The 25,614-nt window shown below is 40.5% G+C and overlaps 1 protein-coding gene across 5 annotated transcripts in view; it reads left to right on the top strand.

Moving 5' to 3' along the window:
* Positions 1-25,614, top strand: part of LOC142138765 (tubby-related protein 1-like) — a 326,146-nt gene that overhangs the window by 287,725 nt on the left and 12,807 nt on the right. For 2 of the 5 annotated variants that reach the window (XM_075195704.1, XM_075195707.1), the window contains exons 6-10: positions 15,249-15,374; positions 15,630-15,724; positions 24,508-24,678; positions 24,917-25,029; positions 25,184-25,292. In XM_075195704.1, the coding sequence (XP_075051805.1) occupies positions 15,249-15,374; positions 15,630-15,724; positions 24,508-24,678; positions 24,917-25,029; positions 25,184-25,292 (614 nt within the window). The remainder of the gene's footprint in view (positions 1-15,248; positions 15,375-15,629; positions 15,725-24,507; positions 24,679-24,916; positions 25,030-25,183; positions 25,293-25,614) is intronic. The other 3 variants (XM_075195705.1, XM_075195708.1, XM_075195706.1) reach the window with 3 other exon arrangements.

A 25,614-nucleotide genomic window follows, 5' to 3' on the forward strand; every position in this document is an offset into this window, starting at 1 on the left:
CAAGGGTTCTGTGAAAACCCACCTCTTCAGAAAAGCTTATGATATTCCTCACACAGCATCTTAATCTCCCTAGGTTTCCCTATTACCATCCTCTACACAGCTAACACAAGAAAACAACCCTCTGACTAACATTGCTGTATGACTGATTACACAGCCCACTCAATACTTTTTACTTTTGCCTTCTAGTTGGTCCAATGTGCAATATGATGTAGCACGTGCCCTTGTGTTTCAAACTTTCATTGTCCCATAGATTGTAAGCTTGCGAGCAGGGCCCTCTTATTTCTCTGTCTGTATGTATTACCCAGTATTGTTTTATTAATGTTTGTTCCCAATTGTAAAGTGCTACGGAATTTGCTGGCACTATATAAACAAATGTTGAAGATGAGGATGATGATGATATTGACCTAGTCAGGCCTCTGACTTCTCTGCTGCAGCAAGTAAACGGAGGTAGCCAAATTTCTCACCCCAAGAAATACAAATACTCGTGGAGCTGGTGGTGGAAAGGCTCCACTTCACCACTCGTCATCGTTTGGACCCTGCCTAAAAGTCGAATTTAGGATGAAATAACGTTTTAGGTCAACACTATTGTTCCTATAAGATGCACGGTGACTGAGGTAAAAAAAAAAAAGGTGACTATGGAATTGTGCACCACTACTTAAGAGATATGTAAAAATAAAGTATAAAAAAGACGAAATGTATTTTTAGATTAACTTTTTTTGAGATTTTTTCTCTCGGGCAACAAGACTTTAAGTGTACACTAATGGACAAGTTGAGGGACCACCGCAGGCATGTTCACAGGACAGCGGTGGTCCTTCACTTCCTGATGACCTCAGTCCCCTTGAGATCATGGCATTGGCCTGCATCAATGAGGAGATGGTGCAAGCGTTGGGCCGCATTGACACTGGACGAACCCCACCCCACACGGAGACTCTAACAGCACCAGCTACATTTGAATGGACTATAGCTTTAAGTAAAGTAACTTTTTTATGCTGGTGGATATAGTCTGATGTAATGAAGTTAACTTTTTCAAATTACACACACACACTTAACTGAGTAATTTCTTATCACACAGTGGCACATAATTTAAAATGCTGATAATAGTTTTCTCTTTGAGACTTCTATTTTTTTGTAGCTTCATTTTAGGTGGCTATGCAGATATTTTACAGGATGAACTGTTGGAGGAAGCCCATGATATTGAAGAGCATCAGATGGCAGAGGAAGCAGAAGTCAGTGGGCAGGATTCACTGTGCGCCTGCTATCACAATCTTATGGAAATCAACGACACAATTCAGAACAACACCATGGAAATGAACACAACCCTCAACTGTATGAAGCAAACTTTATACTGTAACTTGACCACAATCAACAATACCCACATCCGTCTCACTGATTTTATTGCACAATATATTACTACCTCCCAGCACCGATTTCTCAGGTATCCTCTTCTTCCCCTTTATCCCTAATTCTCAGTCCAATCCATCAACCAAACTTCACCACACCAGATTCTCAGACCCAATATCATACCCAAATGCAACCTCCTTACCATCACCCATTTATCAATCCTGCACTACTTCCTTCACCAGGCCCAATTGAGTGGTTTGCAAGGAAACCATTTCCATACCACAATTTTCCTCAACCCCCACATTTTGAAAAAGCAGCCCATGTATCTTTATCCAAAATACAATCCTTAGTACTTATCTCAGTCTACCCCCCCATCCCGTCTCCCCTGCCAGCTCTGCCACCCCTGCCATCTTTGACCCCCCCTGCCATCTCTGTCACCCGAGCCACTCGACATCCCAATCAACCAATCAACGTCTGCTGCACCCCCACTCTTTGCTGGTTCACTGTCCTCTACTTCTTCCCCACTGTTGCCTTCCACATCGGTTTACCAGTTAGCAGCCATTCAAAACCAAAAACAATGGCGAAGAGGTCTTGAAAGTCTAAGTAATTGAAGTTTATCCCCCCATTTAGGACACGTGGCCTTTTTTGTTTTGCAATTTTTTGTTAGACATTGTAAATAAAAAATGTTTTATATACTTAATATTTCTGTATTATTATTTTTTTTTAATAAAAACTTACAAGCAAATTAGGTGGCCAGTACATATTCTTTAAATGTGGCCGCATCAAAAGATTCAGGAGGGCTGGGGTCAGCATCTTCCTTCTCCTGACCAACAACCTCGGCCTCTTTCACCCAAGAATCTCCACTCCTAATAGCGTTACAGAACACCACATACAGAGCAATGATATCAAACATGGTCCTTGGCACAAACATTAAAGCACCACCAGACCAGTCGAGGCACAGGAATCAGGCCTTTAAAAGGCCAAATGCTTGCTCCACTACCGATCTAGTGGCTGTATGAGCCGAGTTGTATATAACCTCATTCTCCGTGCGTGGATTCAAAATTGGAGTGAGGAGCCAAAGACAAATAGGGTACGCAATGTCTTCTAAAAAGTCAAACTTTATTAACCATTAAAAACACAAACAACATGTTGGATGACAAACAGTGCCATATTTGCTAGGTCAAGATAGAGGGCCGATTCCTTCAGAGAAGCAAACAGGACAACGTTTAAAAAACAAAGAGGGGAGGTCTTTTTTAAATGTTGAGACAGAATTTTTTGGGAAGCTGGCCATGTGGAATATTTGATAGACCACCTCAGCATCTGACATCCTAAAGAGGCTGACACATGGCCTGAAAACATGCTTCCTGGGCTAGCGACGAAGGACTAGTTGCAGGTTTTGGAGTGGTTGACGCTTGTTGCCCTCCTGCGCTGCTAACTGTCACTCGGTCTTTTCAAAGAAATGATATATTTGAGAGAGAAGGATGAAGAAGTTCAAAAATTACATTACCTCATGGCTTTCAAACTTTCTAAATAAAAGAATGTGGCACAATATTAGGTGGATAAATGTATGGGCAAACATCAACTCCCCCAAAAAAATCTATAAATAAAAGAACCATATATAGTGCTGGAAGAACACAAATACCTAGTTAATATAATGAACCTTTCCAAGAATTATATACAGAATAATAAATATCAGATGCAGATGAAATGACCCCATACAGAACATCCTCCAATGAGTTTTAATATAGTGGTGTTTAATGAGAGGAGTAGGGAACAAAGCTCACAATTTCATTAGATGACATATAGTGTGCAGCTGTGTGTGTTTACAGTTGACAGCAGGGATTTAAACTAGACCCCAAGCAGGTGCATACTTTACGCCAGGAAACATTCTTGCTACTAGGTGCGACCAAACCTGGCTTGGACGTTGCTGCATAGGAACGCCCTCGTTGTACATTGACTGCGTCAAAACATGCTCCTTCACCTCCCCATTTACACCCTGAAATCGTAGACCATAGTAAATGGCCTATGCATTCGCATACGCAGCGGACTTGGTTTCATTGATGGAGGAGTGTCCCTGTTATGCGCAGAAGGGTTTTGCGTACAATACACTCAAAAAAAACAGACACGTGCCTTAATAACCAAATTTTGTCAAGCTTTGTAAAGTAGTGTCTACACATGTCAGTTTGTACATTTAAAAGGCAAAGTGTTGCAAGATCCAGTACTGCAGTTTAGATGAATCAAATTATTTCCATTTGATAGCGATGAGTTGGCATACATAGTAGATCAGCAATCAAAAAAGAAGCATCTCTCTCTTTCACGATTTACAGCAAGCGAGCTTCTGGTGAACAGAGAAAAGCAACTTGAGCAAAAGAAAGTTTGACACTTATGACCCTTAATTTCAGATATAACCATACCATGGGCCTGATTCATCAAGGTACGGAAACGTATCTGTCCGCATTGTACGGTGCATAGCATACTCTAAGTGACACGAACGCTTACGCTAGAGAAATAACACACCCATCTGCGGTCCTTTAGGCAACGTCGAACACTAAGCCACGGATCCCAAGCAATTTACTTAGTGCACCGCTGCTTTATGTTCACTACCTCTACGTTAAGTTAAGCAATGCATAAGTCACGGCCAATGTGGGAGGTCCAACGAGTTTGTTTACACATATCACAACACAATCCCTGTGGGTATTTTCACAATATAGCTGTTACCTAATTGTTCATTATAAAGTTTCACAGACGTGGTACACTTTGAACAATGTTTTTCGATTGCTATTAATTAGTGTAATCAACACTTATCCTTAAACGACAGATTGCAGAAGTGCTTTGTGTGCTTTGGAGTTCAAGTGGCTATATAGCAGGCGCGGGCTGGGAGAGGCATCGCCGGGGGGCACACAGGCGGCCGCATCATATTACAGGGGATGCGGCCGCGTCATTGATGACGCGGCCGCATCCCCTGTCATGTGATGCGGCCGCATCTGATGACATCGGATGTGGCCGCGGGGGGAGAAACTGTTTTTTTCATCCGGGGGGGGCGGCCGGCCGGCCTACCCCCCGGCCCTAATAGGCATCTAACCCAGCGGCCCCCCTGCCCCCCGGGCCAGCCCGCCACTGCTATATAGTAAGCAAAATGAATGTACATCGCTTGCTTAAAATCAAATGAATAAAGAATCTCTGAAAATGTATGTAGTTGTATAATTCTGTCTGGATTGTTATGAAATTGCATAGCATACTCTTTCATAAACGATACACACATACATAGTAGAGTGCATACAACCTCTACACAGATAAAGGGAGTGAGTCTGGATTTGAACTCATGACTCCCTTTTTGGAAGGTGGAGTAGCTAACCACTAACACAAACTGCAATTTGAAAAAACAAGGAGAAGAGCAACAATACAGCATGCGTGCTACACAGGAAAGTGATAGTTAATAGTACTCTTCATCATTCAGACAAATTACATACAAAATAGGAATCTCACACGTAGCTCATTGGTTAGCACTTTGGACTTACAAAACTGCAGGCATGAGTTCAAATACCAAGCATACCCATAACATTTGTGTGCAGATTGTGGACTTTAATCATTCATCTAAGAAACACCTCAAGAACTTGCCCCAAGTTTTTTTGTTTTTTTAAAACTTTGCTCTACACGCTCAACCACAATGTCAAATCTGCCCTCATATTTAACATGTATAGTAATCTACTGCAACTTGATTATGGCAAGTTCCTTATTTCATGGCTGACAATGTTAATTTTTTTAACTTTTCAAAAGCGTCATGGATTGTTATGAAATTGTATAGCATACTCTTCCATAAATGATACACACATACATAGTAGAGTGCATACAACCTCCACACAGATAAAGGGTGTGTGTCTGGATTACAACTCATTATTATGTGCATGCTGACATTTATTACTAGGAATGAACTAAGAGGGGAGGGATTTGGAGGGGACAGGCTCCTTGGGAGTTAAATGCAACATTGCCTGGAAACCTTTGCTCTGACACCTTAAGTTAACCTTGGACTATCACTACAATGGCACATGATTTGGGGAACTAGTTAATTAGCTATGGCATTTGCCATATACCTTTTGGAATTAATCTTGCGCACAGGCCACAGATGGCCTACCTCTTGGAGGGGTGGATTGTTGGTGGAGGGCACATGTTCCTTTTTGCTGACATGTAAAGAGCAAATGCAAACCTTTTCTGCTTCAGAAATGATGATGAAGTTCTAAAAAAACCATCTTCCTTAAATGTTACTCTTTTTGGATTATTATATACATTCTCTTTTGTCCTTAGACCCACTTGTTGTGTAATTCGAATATATTAATAAAGACACACACACCAATGAATCTGTTATTCTAGCTTATATTAGTATTAAAGTCTTCAAAAAATCAAAAATATTTACAGTCTGTAATAAAACTATTTACATAAAAAAAAAGCTTAAAAAAAAAAAAAAATACTCAGAGTGTAGACCAGCAGGCCAATTTTTTGGGGAATTTTTTTTGGTTTTTTTGTTGTTGTTTTTTTTATAAAGAGGGTCATTTCAGCCCCGATTTCAGCCAATGTTGGTGGGGGGTGGGGGGGGGGGAGGCCAAGTGACAGCTTCCTCCATGTATGCTGAAAGAAAAAAAACATAAAATACATGCAAATCTAATTTGTCAAACAGACAGGATTTGCTAGAGATGTACATGTTACATTACTAGAAATGTAGATGTTACATTACTTTAAACTGTTAGGCATCTAGCTCCGAATGCCTTTAGCTGCACATTAGACGTTGATAAGGCTTTTGTGTTGCATTTGTAGAGATGTTCAAAATTCTGATGTGCCCCGGGGAGAGGGCCGTGGACAGGGTCGTCTTAACAGCATTATAGGCCCCAGGCCAAAGCAGTACACTGGGGCCATACCTACACAATCACTCACAGGAATTCATCCAAAATTGTTTTGAAAATTCAGCTCATACTTATTGGTACCTCCAACAAATACATTGTTTGACCATTAAAACGTCTGCTGAAGAGCAGACATTGATCTATAAACGTTTGCCTAATATAACATGACCCTTGATTTGGTAAAGCAAGATTTTCCCCTCCAAAAAGTTACTCAGTTGTTTAATCATACAGACAGAGGTGGCACGGTACAAATTTACTAGGAATTATTTATTATTAATCAAGTGTTGAAACCAATCTTTAGCTCACATTATTGCAAGAGAATTGTTTTATAATAGCATTAAAAATCTATAGAATAATATACTGACAAGTTGACAAGTCTATCGGGCCCCTCTGCTCGTGTGGCCCATGCCCTGCATGGCCATGTGTTAAGATGGCTCTGGCTGTGGTTTTCTTGTTTACACAAAAGCAAATTTGGATGGCCATTATGATTGAAACCTGTGACATTTATGTCACCTTTTAATCAACATGTGTGACAGCAGGGATTATTTACAAGAATAATGGACATTGGAATGTTTTCAAAATCTGAAAAGCCTTTTATATAAATACTTACTATCTCCTAATACCTCACTAACTTGAGGCACCACCAGCTGCCCGTCGCCCTCCTGGTCCAGCTGGACCTCGGGTTCTGGCTCCGCCGCCACCTCCAACTCCCACTCAGCCTCAACAGAGGCGGAGGTAGAAGTCTGGGGCTCAGGCTGGAAGTCGGCCTCACCCTGGCCCTCGCCCTCCGGGTCGGCTTCGCGCTGGGCATTAGCGTCGCCAACCCCCTCGGCCCGGACTGGGACCTGCTGTTGCTGCAGCTGCTCCTCCTTATCATCATCATCCTCCTCCTCCACCACCGGCTGCCGGCGTTGCCGCCGTTCCCAACGTGCCTGGTCTGTAGGAAACAAGCCAAAAGTTAACAGGATATTGTTCAAAGATTCACCAGCTTAATATATACGATAGTAGTACGATAATCATGTAATCAGAGAATATAAATAAACTTCTCATTGCCAGCACAGACAAATATTAATAACTACAAAAGAAATAATATAAATATGATAGACACAAACCACTTCACATGACCTGTAACAAATTATTGTTTTTGATGTAGGGATGTGGAATATCTCAATGGCCTAGTGTTTAGCACTTTGGTCTCCCAGCACTGGGGTCAGGAGTTCGAGTCCTGACCATGGACTTATCTGTGTGGAGTTTGCTCCATAGTTGCATGTGTTGACTACAACACTCCCAAAACATACTACTGGGTGGTTAATTTGCAGAATTTAAAAATTGCCAGTAGTCTGTTTGGATATGGGGAATTTTAGTCTGTAAGCTCCAATGGGGCAGGTACTGATGTTAATGAGTTCTCTCTGTACAGCGCCACTGAATTAGTGGAGGGATATCAAATACTGTGGATGATGAGAATACTTTTGAAATCATCCTTTGTTGGGACTCCCTCACATTGCAAATAGCCAGTTAATGAATGACTGATTAGGTATATATAGTACAGTAGGTAATATGTTTGCAACTTATGGGACCTTCAAAATCTCTGAAAATGAGCTATATTGCTATGGCAATAATAAAAACACATCAGCCACTATAATCTTCAAATGGTTATTAAGCTAAGGTCAGCAAATTACAGCGCTGGGGTCAAGAGTTGGAGAGCTTGATTCAAAAACCTGCATTAATGTTCTGAAGTTTCCCAATAAATCATTTAGGAAAGTAAATGTTCAGCAGCCAAATTTAGGAGACAGGAGCCAAAGCAGGTTGGGTGCTTTGGAAGGTGAATAACCTTTCTAGTGTAGAGGAAGATTGATATGTAGTGGTAGGCCATGTCAGGTGATTTGGGTGAACATATTTTGAACCATATACCAAAAAAAGTATTTGAGCTACCTTACATTTAGACACATGTGAAATCAGGCATTGGTCTTACTTAGCACAAAATTGCCCCAACATATGAATTCCACACACACACACATACACACACCCCCCCCCCACACACACACACACACACACACACCCACCAGACACACACCACTTGCAGTTATTCCCAGCCTGAATGTGGTTTAAGTCTAAGGGTTGCTTATTTCCAGCCCCATTAGCAATGTGAAAGCTAGTGCAAATCAATGTTAAATTCTTACACCCCAATCCAATAAGACCATTTGAGTTCACATCCAAACTACTTGTACCCCAGATTTTGAAGGCCACAAAATACACAATATGACAGGTGTGTGCAAGCTAAGAACCTGTGTTTCAACACACATTTTATTAGGCTTCAAAGTGTGTATACGTGTTCTAATGCAACATTGCATGACTGGACCAATGCACAAAATAGTTGATGTGTACAATACGACAAATAGTGTAGGAAACCAGGCAACATGGCTGTCCAAAAGGGAATCTCAAAGTCATGTGGAGACAAATGCCAACAGATGCTGAACTTGCTTCTGACACAGATCTTGGACTTGATTATGTGGACTTTGTGTGTAGCATTTGTCTGTGGCCACGATTCCAAACAAAGTTGCGTTTGTGTCATAAGTCTATTTTGGGCCTGTCGGCTTCAACAGGTCCTAGCTTAGGAAGTGTTGTGGCCAATGCGATCAACATTTAAGGAACACACTTTTACAGAGGTGTTTTACAAATCTCTAGAATTACGTTCACAGTTCATGTTTAATGTCCACAATACCACATCCTAACACGTCATCCAACCAAAGAGACCAGACATACTAAAGACACAAATATCTCTAATGTTATAAACGGTAAAAACCATTACATAGAGTGTGATTTTAGGGGAAGGGCTATATGTGCCTAAGGGCCAAAAAAACGTTCATGCCTACAATATATTGGAAAAGAAGACATGTGCCTAAACATGACTCAAAGGACTATGTATGGATTCTTGTGTATGACAATAGGAAGAGCAGCAGTCAGGGGAGCAGGGGGGCATCGGCCGCTCAGAATCACGGCTGTTAGGGCCAGCCGCCCCCCCGGAAGTAATATAAATGTGATGCGGCCGCGTCATCAATGACATGCATCACGTGTCATGAGATGCGGCGTGTGCCCCCCGGGCTGAAATCCATCAGCCCGCGCCTGGCAGCAGTGTAGTAATCAGCAGATACTTGATTGGGACTGTTGAGGATACTATTGCATGGTCAGATTTATTGTTGACAGACATGATTCAATAGTAGCAGCAGAATACATAGCAAATAAGACAGTGGTCTGTGTGCAAAAGTTACTTGCAGCAAGTGTAGACAATCTGGGCAAAGTCAAGAAACACATAAGCAGCCTTGGAGCATTGGAGAAATACTTCAACATGTAGTGAGACACAAGCTGCAGAACTCCAAAAGACACGCCAGCATGGCCTGTTGAATGTAAAAAAAAATGACTTCAGCAAGATTAGCTCACATAAAACGTTAAAGAATGTACTTAGTTTATGCCTTGGTGCACATGAGGTGTCCACTGTAATGTAGCCTGAAAAATGTCTTATAAGGTTCAACACAGTACTCTCTAATACTGGCTTGTGGGTTTTTCCTAGAGCTTGATTTAACAGTGTGGTTTGTGTTGATTTTTCCTGGAAAGTACACCCACAAAAAAAGTCAACTCATACCGCTTTCATACTGCCGCCCCGGCAATATCCCGGGTTTTTCAAGCCAGGTTTTTGCCGGGGCTCGGAGCGTCCCAGCTCAGAAACACCATTCATACTGCACCTCGGACCCGGGAATTTCCCGGGTTGATCCCATTTATACGGCACAAGTCTGTGCCCTGGCAATTTGTGGGAGTCATCACCAGAGCAGTTTTCATTGGCTGAAACCATTTTTATTTATGTAATAGTCTGCTTTTCTGCTGTTTTGTCCATAAAGATGTGTGAGTGTATCTTATAAGATATTTTAATTTTTATTGTTCCATTGTATCATTTGTAAACAATCAGACATTTCTTCAGTGTTTCCACCAATTCTGTTCTGTACTGCTCACCGCTCCGTACTTTACTTTAGTCACCTATGTAAAGTATGTGCGAACTTTCTCTTTCGTTTGTTTCTTATAGTGTGGATGATAGAAGTAGTTGTTTCAGTCCATACTGTTGTTTTCCTCTCGAGTTTTTTTTTCCTGGTTTTATGTATGCAGTTAATGTAAATATTGTGAGCATTACAGGTCAGGCAGCCAATCAGCTTGTTTTCTGTGCAACCCGGGTTGCACCGTTCATAGTGCAGGCAACCCGGGTCCGACCCGGGAATTACCCCTCGATAAATCCCGGGTTGACTTGTACCATTCATACTGCACCAAGACCCGGGTCGTTTGAGCTCGCCCCGGCAAAAACCCGGGATTTTGGTACAGTATGAATGGGGTATAAAATTGGAAAATGGCTAATATGCCCGAGCCAGAGCACCAAATGTACTGGGTTTTTTTACACCAAATTTGTATGCAGCACCCACACTTTACTATTACATGCAGGGGCGGATCCAGAAGTTAATTGTACCGGGGGCGATTTAGCAGGGGGGTGGGATTTAGCCCTGCCCCCTTTTTGACACTTAAGGCTGCTGACGGCTGCACACTATGTGCAGATCCGTTCAGCAGAGAGAGTTAGGGAGAGAGTCCTGCCCGGCTGCTCTGATTGTGTCAATCAGAGCAGTTGGGCAGGACACTCTCCCTAACTCTCTTTGCTGAACGGATCTGCACATAGTGTGCAGCTGCCGTCAGCAAGCCCCTGTAAGGGGGGCGATCGCCAAGTGACCCAGAAGAGACCTTTTGAATGAGTATCTCAAACATTCAAAATAATATTTTTGGGAAACACAATTACAGTAAGTGAAACATTAAAAAAAGGAAAAAAGAAAAAAGAAAAGGCAGGTCAAACAGGACCCATAATGCCTGTCTTCTTTCTATAGCAAATATCACATAAAAAGCAAACAAGCTTTGGCCAATTTGCCTGAGTTCTGTGTACACACCTGTACTTTCAAGCATTCAAATCTACAATATGTTATCTTAACTAACACAGGTCCACAAGTGACATAAAAGGAATAACATAACTAGATATTTACAAGCTGCAGAAGCCTAAACATCCATGTGTGGTTCCTTCAGCATGAAATGGACATTGCCAATCCACCTTGATTAATGAATATTTTCAGGTGAGACAGACATGTTCCAGCTAAGGCCATACTTGCCAACTCTCCCGGAATGTCCGGGAGACTCCCGCATTTTGTGAGAGTCTCCCGGACTCCCGGGCGAGTGTGGCAATCTCCCGAATTCTGCCCACTTCACTAGGAAGTGCCCCACTTCCTAGTGAAGTGGGCAGAATTAGATCCCAAACGCCGCGATTCCCGGTGAATCGCGGCGTTTGGCCCCGCCCCCGCTGTCAAATGACGCAATTTGCGTCATGACGTCACAGGGGGCGGGGCCGAAATGACGCGATTTCGGCCACCCCGCCCCTTCACGCCCCCCTCCACTGGCTGGCTCCCGGAAGGGAGCTGAAGAAAGTAGGTAAGTATGGCTAAGGCCTGTTAGTACATAAAGGAAAGCCTTTAGTTAGGCCTATTTCAAACCAAGCTTTACCAAACAATCCTCATCATTATTGTTCAAACTGCTATGGCTATAAAAGGCACATCTGATAAGCTCATCAGGCCCAGAGGCAGCCCTTCCAGCAGCATTTCAATTTAGCAAAATTCAAAGGTACACTTTTGATTCAGTCCAAACAATCTGGTCCCAACATGTGTATATGTTTATAAAAATTAAACTGGCCTTTACATTCATAACAATACAATAATTTTTAGGGACTGAAAGATATTACCCAAAGTGTGACAAACCACATTTTAAAGCATATTTACCTTGCAAATCATTGTTGAATGTGAGGTGTCCTGGTTCCTGGTTCCACAATTTCAAGAGGGCTGGGGATCTGTTGGATAAACATGCACCATGGCAATTTCACAAAACCACATAAGATTTAAAATAGATATAAGATTGAAAAGCAACACCACAAAAAAAGGGTTAAAATTCAATAGACAAATAACACACATTAAAATACACACTACATCTAAAAAGAGAGATGCACTGTTATTGTGTAACATAAAACATCTTACAAACATTTAAAGTGCCTGTAAAAGAGTAGCTTAAAATATAACTCAATACAAATAAAAGGCCACTAATGAAATCACCAGCAGCAAAACACACTAACTATGGAGTCGTAACCAACTTCAAGTGTGCATGAGGCAGTATTTTATAGGGGATTGTAAGGAGAGAATTATATGCAGGTGTATAGGACAGGTATCAGAGGACAAGATCTGATGCTGGGTCTATGCAACGCTGGTTAAGAATAACTCTCTTGGGGATCAATGCTACACATCTCTGTGAACTTGTCCAGTTATTATTCCCTTCTGGGACGCGATCCATGGCTTTATCAACACCCTATTTGAGGCTCCCGTGCGAAGGACCCTTGGATTTTTCTCCTTTGTTATCCTCCCCCAGAACTTGATAAATTTTCTAGAAAATTGACTGCACACATCCTTACAGCGGCCAAATCCTTTATAGCCCTTAATTGGAAACGTAGCTCTCCTCCATCTCTATCTGCTCTCAAAAAGCAAATTTGGCATGTTGGGGCCATGGAAGAGATTACTTACTAGTAAATCCTTTATTGACTGACCAACCAAAATAAAGAATTTAAAAAAAAAAAAAAAAGAATAACTCTCTTTTCATTTTATAATGATTAAACTAAGTTTGTATTTATTTCTGATTGTAAATTCATCTGATATGCATTAGACTAGACAATTTTGAAACCACAAAACATGATCCTTTCTGTCTGTTAATAAGAAGGTGTGTGCAAGTGTTCAATTAATTATGGTCATGAACACTTTATTTTGCAAATAGTTCATGTGCTGTTTGGTATGGGTGTTTCAATCTGAAGTATACCTTAGTGGTTAAAGAAATGAGCTGCTAAAAGCAAAGTAATGAGTTTGAACCCCAGAACATGCCTGTATTTGTCTTGACTTTGTATATCTTCATGTTTCAGTGGATGTATTCCACTCTCTCACTTATATAAGCGTACTTTAGTATATGTTTTTGTGTGTAGTACGGCTATATGACATGTTGAACATTGTGGTCAGCTACAACACAGAAAAACAGTTGTTCAAAATGACTTGATTGCAAAGACATAGGAAATATCCACTGAAGAAAGGTAAAAAACCTAAGTGGCCAAAATAACCAAAGAAAAATACCAACAATTTGAAGTGCAAGTAATATTATTATACTTTTGGTTAGTATTAGTATACATGAATGCATTTCCATATGCTGACATTTTCACTCTGCATGTACCAATGCTTTCTGTGTATAATATTTCTAAGTATTGACATTATTTAAAATGTTTTAAGGAAACAAACTTATGATAGAAGTTGCTGCTCAGCTTTTAATTGTATTGTATTTCATTGATATCTTGTTTTTACCACTTGCACATTGGCATAGCAGTTAACCAATCCACCTTGCAACCGTACAAGCCTGAGTTTGACTCCTCACCAATGCGCTTGTCTCTGTGGGATCATTAATATCCTTGCCATTTTCTTGTTGATGTTAAAAGTGTCCGTCCATTCCGGCAGCCGGAATGGATGGCTGAGTGCATTCCATACCCGGAATGGAGTGCTGATTGCATTTCCCATCCATTCCAGCTGCCGGAATGGATGGGAAATGCACTGAGAAAGCCAATTTGGCATACATGAAGGCAGTTAGAACAGATAACTGAAATCTATAGGTGGATACTCAAATATATATATATATATATATATATATATATATATATATATATACGCAATATTGTAATATGTGCCAGAGTTGTCCCACATATTCCAGCGAAGATATCTGTGTAGCATACCAAGATGCAGTATACAGGCCTAGAAAACACAGCCATCTTTACTCCAGACACACCAAGCAGCAGTGTGCGCTATATTAGGCTGACGCGTTCCGGCATTCCGGCAGTTCTGGATTTAACCCAAAGGCCCAAAATATCAGCAAACATCAAGCACTTTACAGTGGCTTTTAGTACAAAGATGTCTGTAAGAAAAAGAGGCTTTTTTTACACAAACATACCAATGTTTAATGTTTTATATATATCCAAATGTGAAAATGTAAAAAAAAAAAAAAAAAAAAATGTATGTATGTTGTACATATTTAGTTGTGAATATTTTAGGCGCACAATGCATTTTGAGCAGTTTTTGCTAACTGTTTTGGACTTAAACATGACCCTGAGCTGGTGTAAGTTTGAGCAAGGAGTTGAGACACGATTGTTCTCATTTTACCCTACACGGACAGAGGGAAAGCCTACTCTTCTCAAGTCCAAATACATAACGCCTACTCTTCTCAAATGATATGTTATTTCTGAAATTTTTGGAAATCCATGTGCAATGGAGTTTGAGACACGTTGTCTTGTACGCCACGGATATTCACACTTTACGCCTCGTCTTGTGGTGGTTTACGCAGTGTAAAGCCCTGTTTCGCGCATGCGCAGAGACAATTATCGTCCTCTCCGCAAAATGTGGACATTCCGTACCTTGATGAATCAGACTACATGTGTATAAAAGTTTCCATATATTGTCAACATCTATTGCAAGAATTTTTAATTTAGTCTCTGCAATCTTCAATTTTTTGACATGTACAACCAGTCTGTTATTCCATAAACATACATGATACTTATGTGAGTGCCTGTCTCCTATATGTTCTTAAGTTAACAACCTTAATGGAGTAGAGACAGAAATGAAAACAGATATGTGCTCAAGTCGAGTTTCCCCAACTGAGGAAAATGGGAGGCAGTTAAGTATAGTATAGAAATCTGCATTGGACCATTTTGTCTGTCATTTTACATACTTGACCATAAAATACAAAAACAAATTTTCCAGGAAAATGGAAACAGGCTTTTATCACTTTTTTAAAGTATGAAGTTATATAAAACATTACCAAGCAAGACAGAATGGAAACTCCTTTGCTTACTAATCTTGATTTTATCTTATTTAGACACAGAAAATAATAAAAAAGATTCAGACTCCAGCTCAAAGCCTTTAAAGTCTATAAAGAAAAAAACTGTTTCTATGTTTCAATCTAAAGGAGAAGGAACTAAAGAAACAAAAGAGAAGAAAAAAGGTATCAAATAAAAAATGTTAATTGATAAGAGTGATAATACAAATTTATAGTTCTAAATTATGTCATTTGAAACTCTCTTAAAAGCTATGAAATATGCTTTGCCTATGTGGAGTCAGAATAGAAATAAAACAAATAGTAGCATATTGACATTTTATGTAAGAAATGTTACTATATCAAGACAAACTTGATGAGAGTCTGAGTGCAGTGGTAATTTATTTAAATGCTAATTTCCTAATATTCCAAAATGTTATGCAGCAGGGTCTTCCAAGTATGATAATGAGGTGATTGAAGAAGAAGAACCTGTGAAGAACACAAACAAAAGAGGAAAAAAGGGAAAAAAATCCAAAAAGGTAACAATCTTCAATAAATTATGCATGTTTGTTTTATTCTTGCACTAGTTAAGCAGTGAATGATTTGACAAGTATGTAAATTATTTTTTGGAATTATTTCACCAAATGATCGCTAAGCTATCAGGTCACTCATATGGTAATGGTCAATCATCTCCCACATTCAGTGATTTTAATCTTTTATAATAATTTCATTGGAATGGATGATACAAGCATCAGGCTTCAGGTAGGAAATTAATTCTAAAAAATGCACATTTGCATGCGCCCACTGTCTAAATAATTATCACTATACCCTAGTAGAGTAATCTAGAAGCAAAAGTGCTAATATGTGAAACAAACAATATTGTGCAGGACTGCACTGAGCAGTTATAAAGCAATAATTACATTTTTATATGAAGGAACTTTAGAAAAAGTATAAAAAGGTTTATTTAACAAAACAAACGCTTGCACTGTGATAAAATTATCATCAAACTTCAAACTGAAGCTATGCTTTCTAGACACAAAGCAGACCTTTTAACGGAGAAAGAAAAGTAGGTTGTATTACAATTCAAATGCTACATTATAATTGGCTGTTCTGTAGTCTATGAGTGTCCCAAGGCTGCGATTGGATTTTAAGAAACTTGGAAAGTCTTTTGTTCACTTGCTGATTAGGAACATCTGTTCTTCGAATTAACTCTTCCACTGCTGCTCAAATCCCTCTCTTCAACTCACAGGAACAAATAAAATTGGCATAAAAAAACCCACAGCAAATAAAATGCTAAACTAAAATAAGATAAAACAATGTAAATATATGTCATGCTAATATATTGGCTTCATCCAAAAATACAGCAGTCAATATAAATGATGCTTTTACCAAGTTCATGTCCAAACTGCTCACTCTAGAAGAATGTAAAGATACATTTTATTCTAATCAAGTTATTTGTGTCCTATAACCAAGGCCAAAATGGTCACTACAGTAATGAATTTGAGGCTCTACAGTGTCACCCACATGATATACACACAGAGTTAAACACATGATTAAACAGTGGCCACATGTGATTTTACCAACACTAGTATAATAGTCCTGTTCCAATCTCTCCACCTACACTACAAGCCTACCATAGCCAGCTCCTACCCATTTCATAAGTACAGCAACCAGATTCATTCCCCTGTACACTAACATGACTCCATAGACAGTCAGGATTCCCTTATATCTCTGTACCCTAGAGTGGGGTGATTTGACTCACTTCTGCTGCTGACATTTTGAAGATAATAATCATGATGAAAGGAGGGGGCAAAGGCAGCATAGCACAGGGGGATAAAGAAAAGAGGGACAAAGAGAGCATGGCACAGGGGGATGATGAAAGGAGGGGCAAAGGCAGCATAGTACAGGGGGATAAAGAAAAGAGGGACAAAGGCAGCATGGCACAGGGGGATGATGAAAGGAGGGGGCAAAGGCAGCATAGTACAGGGGGATAAAAAAAAGAGGGACAAAGACAGCATGGCACAGGTGGATGATGAAAGGAGGGGGGCAAAGGCAGCATAGCACAGGGGGATAAAGAAAAGAGGGACAAAGGCAGCATGACACAGGGGGATGATGAAAGGAGGGGGCAAAGGCAGCATAGCACAGGGGGATGATGAAAGGAGGGGGCAAAGACAGCATGGCAGAGGGGGTTGAAGAAAGGGGCGGCAAAGACAGCATGGCACAGGAGGTTGAAGAAGGGGGGGCAAAGACAGCATGGTACAGGTGGTTGAAGAAAGGGGGGCAAAGACAGCATGGCACAGGGGGTTGAAGAAAGGGGGTGCAAAGGCAGCATGGCACAGGGGGATGAAGAAAGCACCAAAGGCAGCATGGCAAAGGGGGATGAAGAAAGGGCCAAAAGTAGCATGGAGGGCGCAGTTCGATCATAAGGGGGCATAGTGTGGTGATAATGAAGGGGCACAGTAATGTGTGTGTGATGGCACAGGGAGCTTTTGGCAATGTAGTGTGTGTGAGGTAGATAGAGGCTAATTAATGGTTGCTATTTTGTTTGCGGGGTAATGGGAATACTATTATTTTAATGTTGGGGCTCTAGGAAGGCCAAATTATTAATCATGGGTGCTATTGATTTAAAAGCGGGGCTGGTTGCTAAATGTAGCCAATTTTTCCAAATAGGGTCCCCCAAGATTCCAGGACTCAGACAAGCCGCAACTAAAGAAACCTGCGGCCACGTAAGTTGAAAGTGAGAAGAACAGGTAGGAGAGAGGAGGAGAGTGTTTGAAATCTTGTGATTCTAGTGGGACAATGTAAATTTTTGGTGAGTGTTCTGCCCAATGTAAGCTACAGGCCAGGACTGTGAACTCTCTGTGTACACACTGCATTCTTTCTGTACTACACTGTGGTGCTAGATGTCTTGAAAGTCAGGAGTGCTTGGACATATGTCACGCTCTGGTGAATTCAAAGCCTAGCGCTTTTCCCCCACCAGCCATGCCCCAATGATGAATAGCCACGCACCCAATTGTATGACAACACCCAATACTAACTTTGGGCCGCCGTGAAATTTTTCAACATGCGCACCTATAAGGGTGCCCCATGAAGTTGTTGTACTGGGGCCCTGAATTCCTCTTGGCAGCCCTGAGCACCACACAGAAAATAAAGATCCTTTCATATGGGGTGCATGCTTTATAACATTGTGGCCCCCAGCCTCAATGCATGGTCTGAGCCAGGCCACACCTTACATTTATACAAGCACCTCTCCCCTTCATGCTCTCAAGAGCTGCACATTTTAATTTTCTAACAAAAATACAGTGCCAGCACTGCACTCATTTTATATTTTAAAGTCTGAAAGCCATGTGTTTTAATAGGGCATTTATATTTTGCATTGATCTTTAACTATCTATACCTCCAGGCAAGCTCTGGCCCTGGTACTTTGTACCCCCTTTCCTCTTGTACCCCAGCAGTCTGGGGTGATGTTTTACATATATCATGTGTCATTTGTGTCCTAAAGGTGTCTATCAGCACTAAAATGTTATGTACCATAATTGCATTTCTGTAGGTGCACACTGCATCAAATATCTTTGAGATTGGAGTGAAAAGAGCATCCATTACATATGCACATTGCTGCTGACAGTGCGCATTTGCTTCTCTATAACTTATCTAAAATGTGCTGTTGGCCTAAAGTCTGATGATTTACAGGGAATTACACTCATGCCATTTTTCACCATGTGGTTGGTTTGGTAATGCTTTCATCTTTTTAGTTTCTGGTCTGCAGTCCTCTTCTTCCTGGAGGCTAATTTGTATTCATCATACGTTTATACTGTTGTGTCTCAAAATTAATTGTTAATAACTGTACAGATTTTACTTCAGACTTAGGTAATACAAGTAGTGGGCATCATTGTTTACAGATCTGGATCCTTGAGAACAGCAACCAGCATCTAGCTTGTTGTTAGTTAGGATCAGCTGCCTAGAAGTGTTTATTGTAAGGCGCTGCTCGTAAGGGCTCGCTTGGACCCTTTCTTCTGGGTCTCCCAGCAAATAAAAACTCCTCCCATCACCTGTGCTGGTGATAGTTTACACTTAGTGTGCTGTGAATACTCTGAATTGCCCTGCTTTTGTGACCAAAACAATGATTTGACCCTGCTGTTTTTCTCCTACCTAACAGCTTGTTATCTGTATTCCCATTTGACCTGTTCCTGCACTGACCTTGGTCTGATAATCAGATTTTGACCTATGCTCTGACAGTCTTGACCCCAAGCTGAATTACCGGTATTTCTTTTGTACAGAGCAAGCCCTGACTTTTGGCCTATATATGGGACTGTATCTTTCTGTTCTTTATGTCCTAGGGGTTGTCTAGGGGTTTAGTATTTCGTCTGATATTGCAATTCAAACCAGACCTTTTTGGACCCAACACCCTTGGAGGTGTAACCACCCTGTCCTGTTCAAAACTTGACAAATCAGCTGCAAACTTTTTAGAAAATTGTCCAGGATTTATCCTTTGCGAGTTTCAGCTCAGGAAAATGCATCCCGATCAGCATGAGCTGTTACTCCTTCTCTGAAGTAGACCGTGATTTAGTTACCGGACAGATTCTCTAGGAACTATAAACTGTTTCGAAATTAACAGGAAAGTTGCAGCTATATTTTAAACTCAGACCAACATAATCTGTTTCTGTCGAGCAGGAAGTTATCACTACTGCAAGGTGATCCACAGACTTGGACTTGGACATTTGCACTTGCTACTAATAGTCCAATTCTTTCTTCAGTTGATTCAGGGAATATGGCTAAAGTTATTATCAGTCTCCTTTAGAGGCAGGTCTGTTCTTTGTGCCTAAGGCATGGTTTTAAGGCCTTGCGTAGTTTATAGAGAATTAAGGTTAGAGAGAGAATGGGCAGCACGGTGGCTAAGTGGTTAGCACTTCTGCCTCACAGCACTGGGGTTATGAGCTCAATTCCCGACCATGGCCTTATCTGTGTGGAGTTTGTATGTTCTCCCCGTGTTTGCATGGGTTTCCTCCGGGTGCTCCGGTTTCCTCCCACACTCTAAAAACATACTGGTAGGTTTATTGGCTGCTATCAGAGTTGACCCTGGTCTCTCTCTCTCTGTCTTTCTGTCTGTGTGTGAATGTTGGGGAATTTAGACTGTAAGCTCCAATGGGGCAGGGACTGATGTGAATGAGTTCTCTGTTACAGCGCTGCGGAATCAGTGGCGCTATATAAATAAATGGTGATGATGATGAATTAAGCAAAATAACAGTGAAAAACAAAAAAACAAATACCCTCTTCCTCTTATTCCAGAACTGTTCGATCAGTTTAATAGAGCAACAGTTTTCATCAAAATTGGTCCCTTCATAGAGACAAATAGAAGACAGCTTTCAGTGGTCAAACAGGGCATTACAACTTTTTAGTTATGGCCTTTGGTTTAAGCCTTAGGTTCCCAAACTATGCGCCACGGCTCCCAGGGGTGCCGCGGAGCTGTCACAGGGGTGCCGTAGACAAGAAGAGGAAATAAACAAACAAACAAAAACACTTACCAATCCGGCGACCCAGCATCCTCCTCCCTCCTCGCTTCTCACTGAATGTCGGGCGTGACATAATTACGCCTGACATTCAGTGACAAGCGGCAGGATAGAGGATGCTGGGTCTCGGACGACGCCGGATTGGTAAGTTTTTTTTTTGTCTTATTTTTTTGTTTGTTTTTTTTCTCTCTTCCTGGCCATGGCGGGATGCAGAGGGGGCAGAACGAGGGGGCAGAGAGGGCAGAGCGAGGATGCAGAGGGAGCAGAGTGAGGATGCAGAGGGGGCAGAGCGAGGATGCAGAGCGAGGATGCAGGGGGGGCAGAACAAGGATGCAGTGAGGGCAGAAAGGATGCAGGGGGGCACAGAGTGTGTGGATGCAGGGGGGGGCACAGAGTGTGTGGATGCAGGGGGGGCACAGAGTGTGTGCATGCAGAGGGGGCACAGAGTGAGTTAGCTGTAAATTATTCTTTGACAGAAATTTAATTGAAAAAAATATCTAAAAATATTATTTTCCCTTGGATTTATGTGTATTTTTGCATACAACTAAATAAGTATTTCTGTCATGACCTAAATTACTTATTAAGTTTTTTGACCCAGCTTCTTATAAAATGGGACTGCTTGCTTAATTATTTTGGTGGGGGGCCTTGAAAATATTATGGAGACTCTAAGGGTGCCGCGAACTGCAAAAGTTTGGGAACCACTGGTCTAAGCAATGTCCAGGCTGCCTTTCAGGATCTAATTAATGACGTCCTTAGAGAGTTCCTGGGGAAGTTCATTGTTGTTTACTTAGATTATATCCTTAGCTACCCTTCATCGTTGCCATAGCATCAGGAACTGTTTGTCCTAAAAAATTTGACAGAGAACAAATTGTTTGCTAAACTTAAAAAGTGTGAGATTAAGGTACCTCAGGGGGTAAATGTATTAATGTCCGGATTCTTCAACTCCGGCGTGTTCAGCGTCTTCGGCGATTAAATTTAAAGCGGCGCTGCATTGTAAAGGTAAACTTCCCTTTACAATGCAGCGCCGCTTTAAATTTAATCGCTGAAGACGCTGAACACGCCGGAGTTGAAGAATCCGGACATTAATACATTTACCGCCAGGTGTCCTTTTTGGTGTGTGTAAGTCACAGAATCCTTCTCAATTCTCAAAAAGTTTTTTGTATGGCACCAGTGCTCAGCCATCCCGGTCAAGATCGTCCTTTTGTCATTTTAAATGATGCCTTTGATGTGGGACTCTATTCTTTCTTAAATTAATCCAATAGCTAAGAAATTGCATCCTTGTGCTTTTTTTCCCCAAAGCTCTCCTCTGCTGAGATGCATTATTATGTAGGTAATAGAGAATTAATGCCCATCAAATAGGCATTCAAGAAGCATAGACATTGTTTAGAAGGAGCCATCATCATCATAATCAACATTTATTTATAAAATGCCAGCAAATTCTGTAGTACTGTACAATTGGGGACAAACGTAGTAATAGACAATACTGGGTAATACAGAAAGTGGTGAGAAGGCCCTGCTCGCAAACTTATGAGCCAAGTATGCTATTACTGTTTGCTACTGTTTTATTACTTGTACCTAAGAACCTCATCATCATTCTCATTTATTTATATAGCGCCACTAATTCCGCACCGCTGTACAGAGAACTCATTCACATCAGTCCCTGCCCCATTGGAGCTTACAGTCTTAATTCCCTAATTAACACACTCACACAGAGAGGGAGAGACTAGGGTAATTTTTGATAGCAGCTAATTAACCTACCAGTATGTTTTTGGAGTGTGAGAGGAAACCGGAGCACTCGGAGGAAACCCATGCAAACACAGGGAGAACATACAAACTTGACACAGATAAGGCCATGGTCGTGAATTGAACCCATGACCCCAGTACTGTGAGGCAGAAGTGCTAACCACTTAGCCACTGTGCTGCCCTACCTCAGACTTCCTTGTGGAAACACATGAAAATGTCATTCAGTTGTTGACAATTTGTGTTTTGTTTCATTCGTGTGTTGGCCTACCATTATTAGAAATAATGATTTTGTAATGGTTTGTGCCCAAAAACAAGAGTTTCAGGGGACAATCTGTTGGACCGCTAATGCAATTTCCTATACAAAGCCGTGATCATCCCTCTAAATGGATTTTTATTGTTTATTATTTTATTTTAAAATACTACACCATATAGTTCTCTATCCATTTTTGAGCTACATAGATTGACATTGAATTGCAAGAAGAATCCGCAAAAGAATATCAGATAAGCCTTCTATTCTATTAGGTGTTCACTTATATTGGAAGTACTACACTATATTTGATTGTCTTTTCCCCATTTCTGCTTGGAACATCGAGGCATAGTGGCGTTAGAATTCACTAAGATTTGGAGACGGTACATACTGATATGCTTTAGTTCATCATAGATTTTAGTATGCATATAATTGAGCATTTAAATATATACAGTCATGGCCAAAAGTTTTGAAAATGACACAAATATTGGTTTTCACAAAGTTTGCTGCTTCAGTGTTTTTAGACCTTTTTGTCAGATGCTGCTATGGAATACTGTAATAAAATTACAAGAATTTCATAAGTGTCCATCCTCCAAAAGTCTTCGCCTCACTGTGCGTGCACATGCAGTCACACCTGCCTGCTGCCATTCCTGAGCAAGCTCTGCACTGGTGGGAGTGGGATCACTCGCAATTTTCCCTAAGAACACAGCCATGAATAAAGAATGGTACCAAAACATCCTCCAAGAGCAACTTATCCCAACCATCCAAGAGCAGTTTGGTGACGAACGATGCCTTTTCTAGCATGATGGAGCACCTTGGCATAAGGCAAAATTGATAGGAAAAAATGGGCGGTCATCAAGCAGTATGTGGCCCAGAAGTTGATTGACAACATGCCAGGGCTAATTGCAGAGGTCTTCAAAAAGAAGGGTCAACACTGCAAATATTGACTCTTTGCATAAACTCAATGTAATTGTCAATAAAAGCCTTTGACACTTACGAAATGCTTGTAATTTTATTTCAGTATACCATTGCAACATCTGACAAAAAGGGTCTAAAAACACTGAAGTAGGAAACTTTGTGAAAACCAATACTTGTGTCATTCTCAAAACTTTTGGCCATGACTGTATTTGGCTTTTTACACCTAACTAATACACTATTAGGCACCTTTTTCTTCTTTATTAACATACAAAGCCATTAACAAAACTTTCATCTCTTAACTTGTCTCAAAATATCTGGCAACTCGACCTCTCCACTCTGCCTTTAATCTGTGCCTCTCATCCACACCCATTACTTACTCCTATTTTCAGTTACAGGGCTTTTGTCAGTTGCTCCCACTCTGTGGAACTCCCTCCTTGATACAAAACTTGACCCTAGTCTCCAAATTTTGAAAAATCCCCTGACAACTCATCTCTTTAGACAAACTTGAAAACTTTGAACCACCTTCTTATCCTCCATAGGTTATTCTACTACCCCTCAACACAGTTCATGGAAAATTTACAACCTTCTGCTCTCCAAACCAACATTGCTTTGCAGTGGGGCCCTTTGCCTCTTTATCTGTCTGTTCATACCCAGTCTTGTTTTTTTACTGTATTTGTTCCTAGTTAAAAAGCATTGCAGAATATACTGGTGCTATATAAATAAATGTTACTGAATGCTATTAAATCAATAATAAAGCATTTTGAATATGTGGCCTCACTATAAGAATCACACAATTAAATGTTGTTCTGTGGGTTTTGATTTACAAACTGAAAAAGTGTGTTTATGAAGCATGAGATCAGGATAGACAAAACCGTCTGAAGTGTTGCATCACTTGCTATTTTGTCAGAAGGAAGAATGTCCACCATCACCAGTTATTGAAGTGGATAATCTGGAAGAATTCGTGCTGCGCCCAGCACCGCAAGGGGTAACCATCAAATGCAAAGTGACAAGGGATAAGAAAGGAATGGACAGAGGATGGTATCCAACATATTATGTTCATCTTGACAATGACAAGAAGGTAAGAGTTAGGCCATGTTGTGAAAAGGTAGATTTTACTATGGTATTATAAAATGTACATATACATTTTTCCCAATGGAATATATATGGACATGAAATAGATAAGATAGATAGATATGGTTTTTAATTAACTTGATGGACAAGTATCCTTTTGTCAACCTCAATAACTATGTAACTGTGTAATTTAACAAAGTATTATTTTGCCATTGGTTTTATCTGTTTAATACTTTTTTGTCCAGGTCTTCTTATTAGCTGGAAGAAAAAGAAAAAAGAGTAAAACCTCCAATTACTTAATTTCCATTGATGCAACAGATCTGTCACGAGGAGGAGAGAATTTTATTGGAAAGCTGAGGTAATTGAATACAACATACTGATTCCAAGTGGAAAGCTTAGTGTTCTACTTATTACAGGTTGTTTAACTTCAGTAAAAGTGTTGGTTAGCAAAATAGTTGATCTGTAGGCTTATGTGTTCCGTATTAATATCATAATGGTATATTTGTTTTCAGGTCTAATCTAATGGGGACAAAATTTACTGTATTTGACAATGGTGTAAATCCTGATAGAGCCAATTCTGACTGGTCAAACGTACGTCAGGAGCTTGCAGCAATTGTGTATGTAAGTACCATAGAACCACGGACTCTCTTAAAAGGCACAATAAAATATATATAATTATACTCAACAACAGCAGATTATATCTAAAAAAAAACCTAAATGAAAGTCAAATGAAAATAAAGAATAAAAAGAGAAAGCAAAAAAAAGTATTATTATTTATTTATTTATAAGGCACCACAGATTTCGTAGCACCAGATACAGAAGCAAGTAACAAATAGATGAGGTAATACACATAAGTAACACAGATGAGTGTAAATAGTGCTCTGGGGACTCACACAGAGTGCAGCAAAATACATGACAAGATGTAGGAGTAAAGGGATGGAGC

Source organism: Mixophyes fleayi, chromosome 2 (genome assembly GCF_038048845.1).
Source record: "Mixophyes fleayi isolate aMixFle1 chromosome 2, aMixFle1.hap1, whole genome shotgun sequence".
NCBI classification, from domain to species: domain Eukaryota; kingdom Metazoa; phylum Chordata; class Amphibia; order Anura; family Limnodynastidae; genus Mixophyes; species Mixophyes fleayi.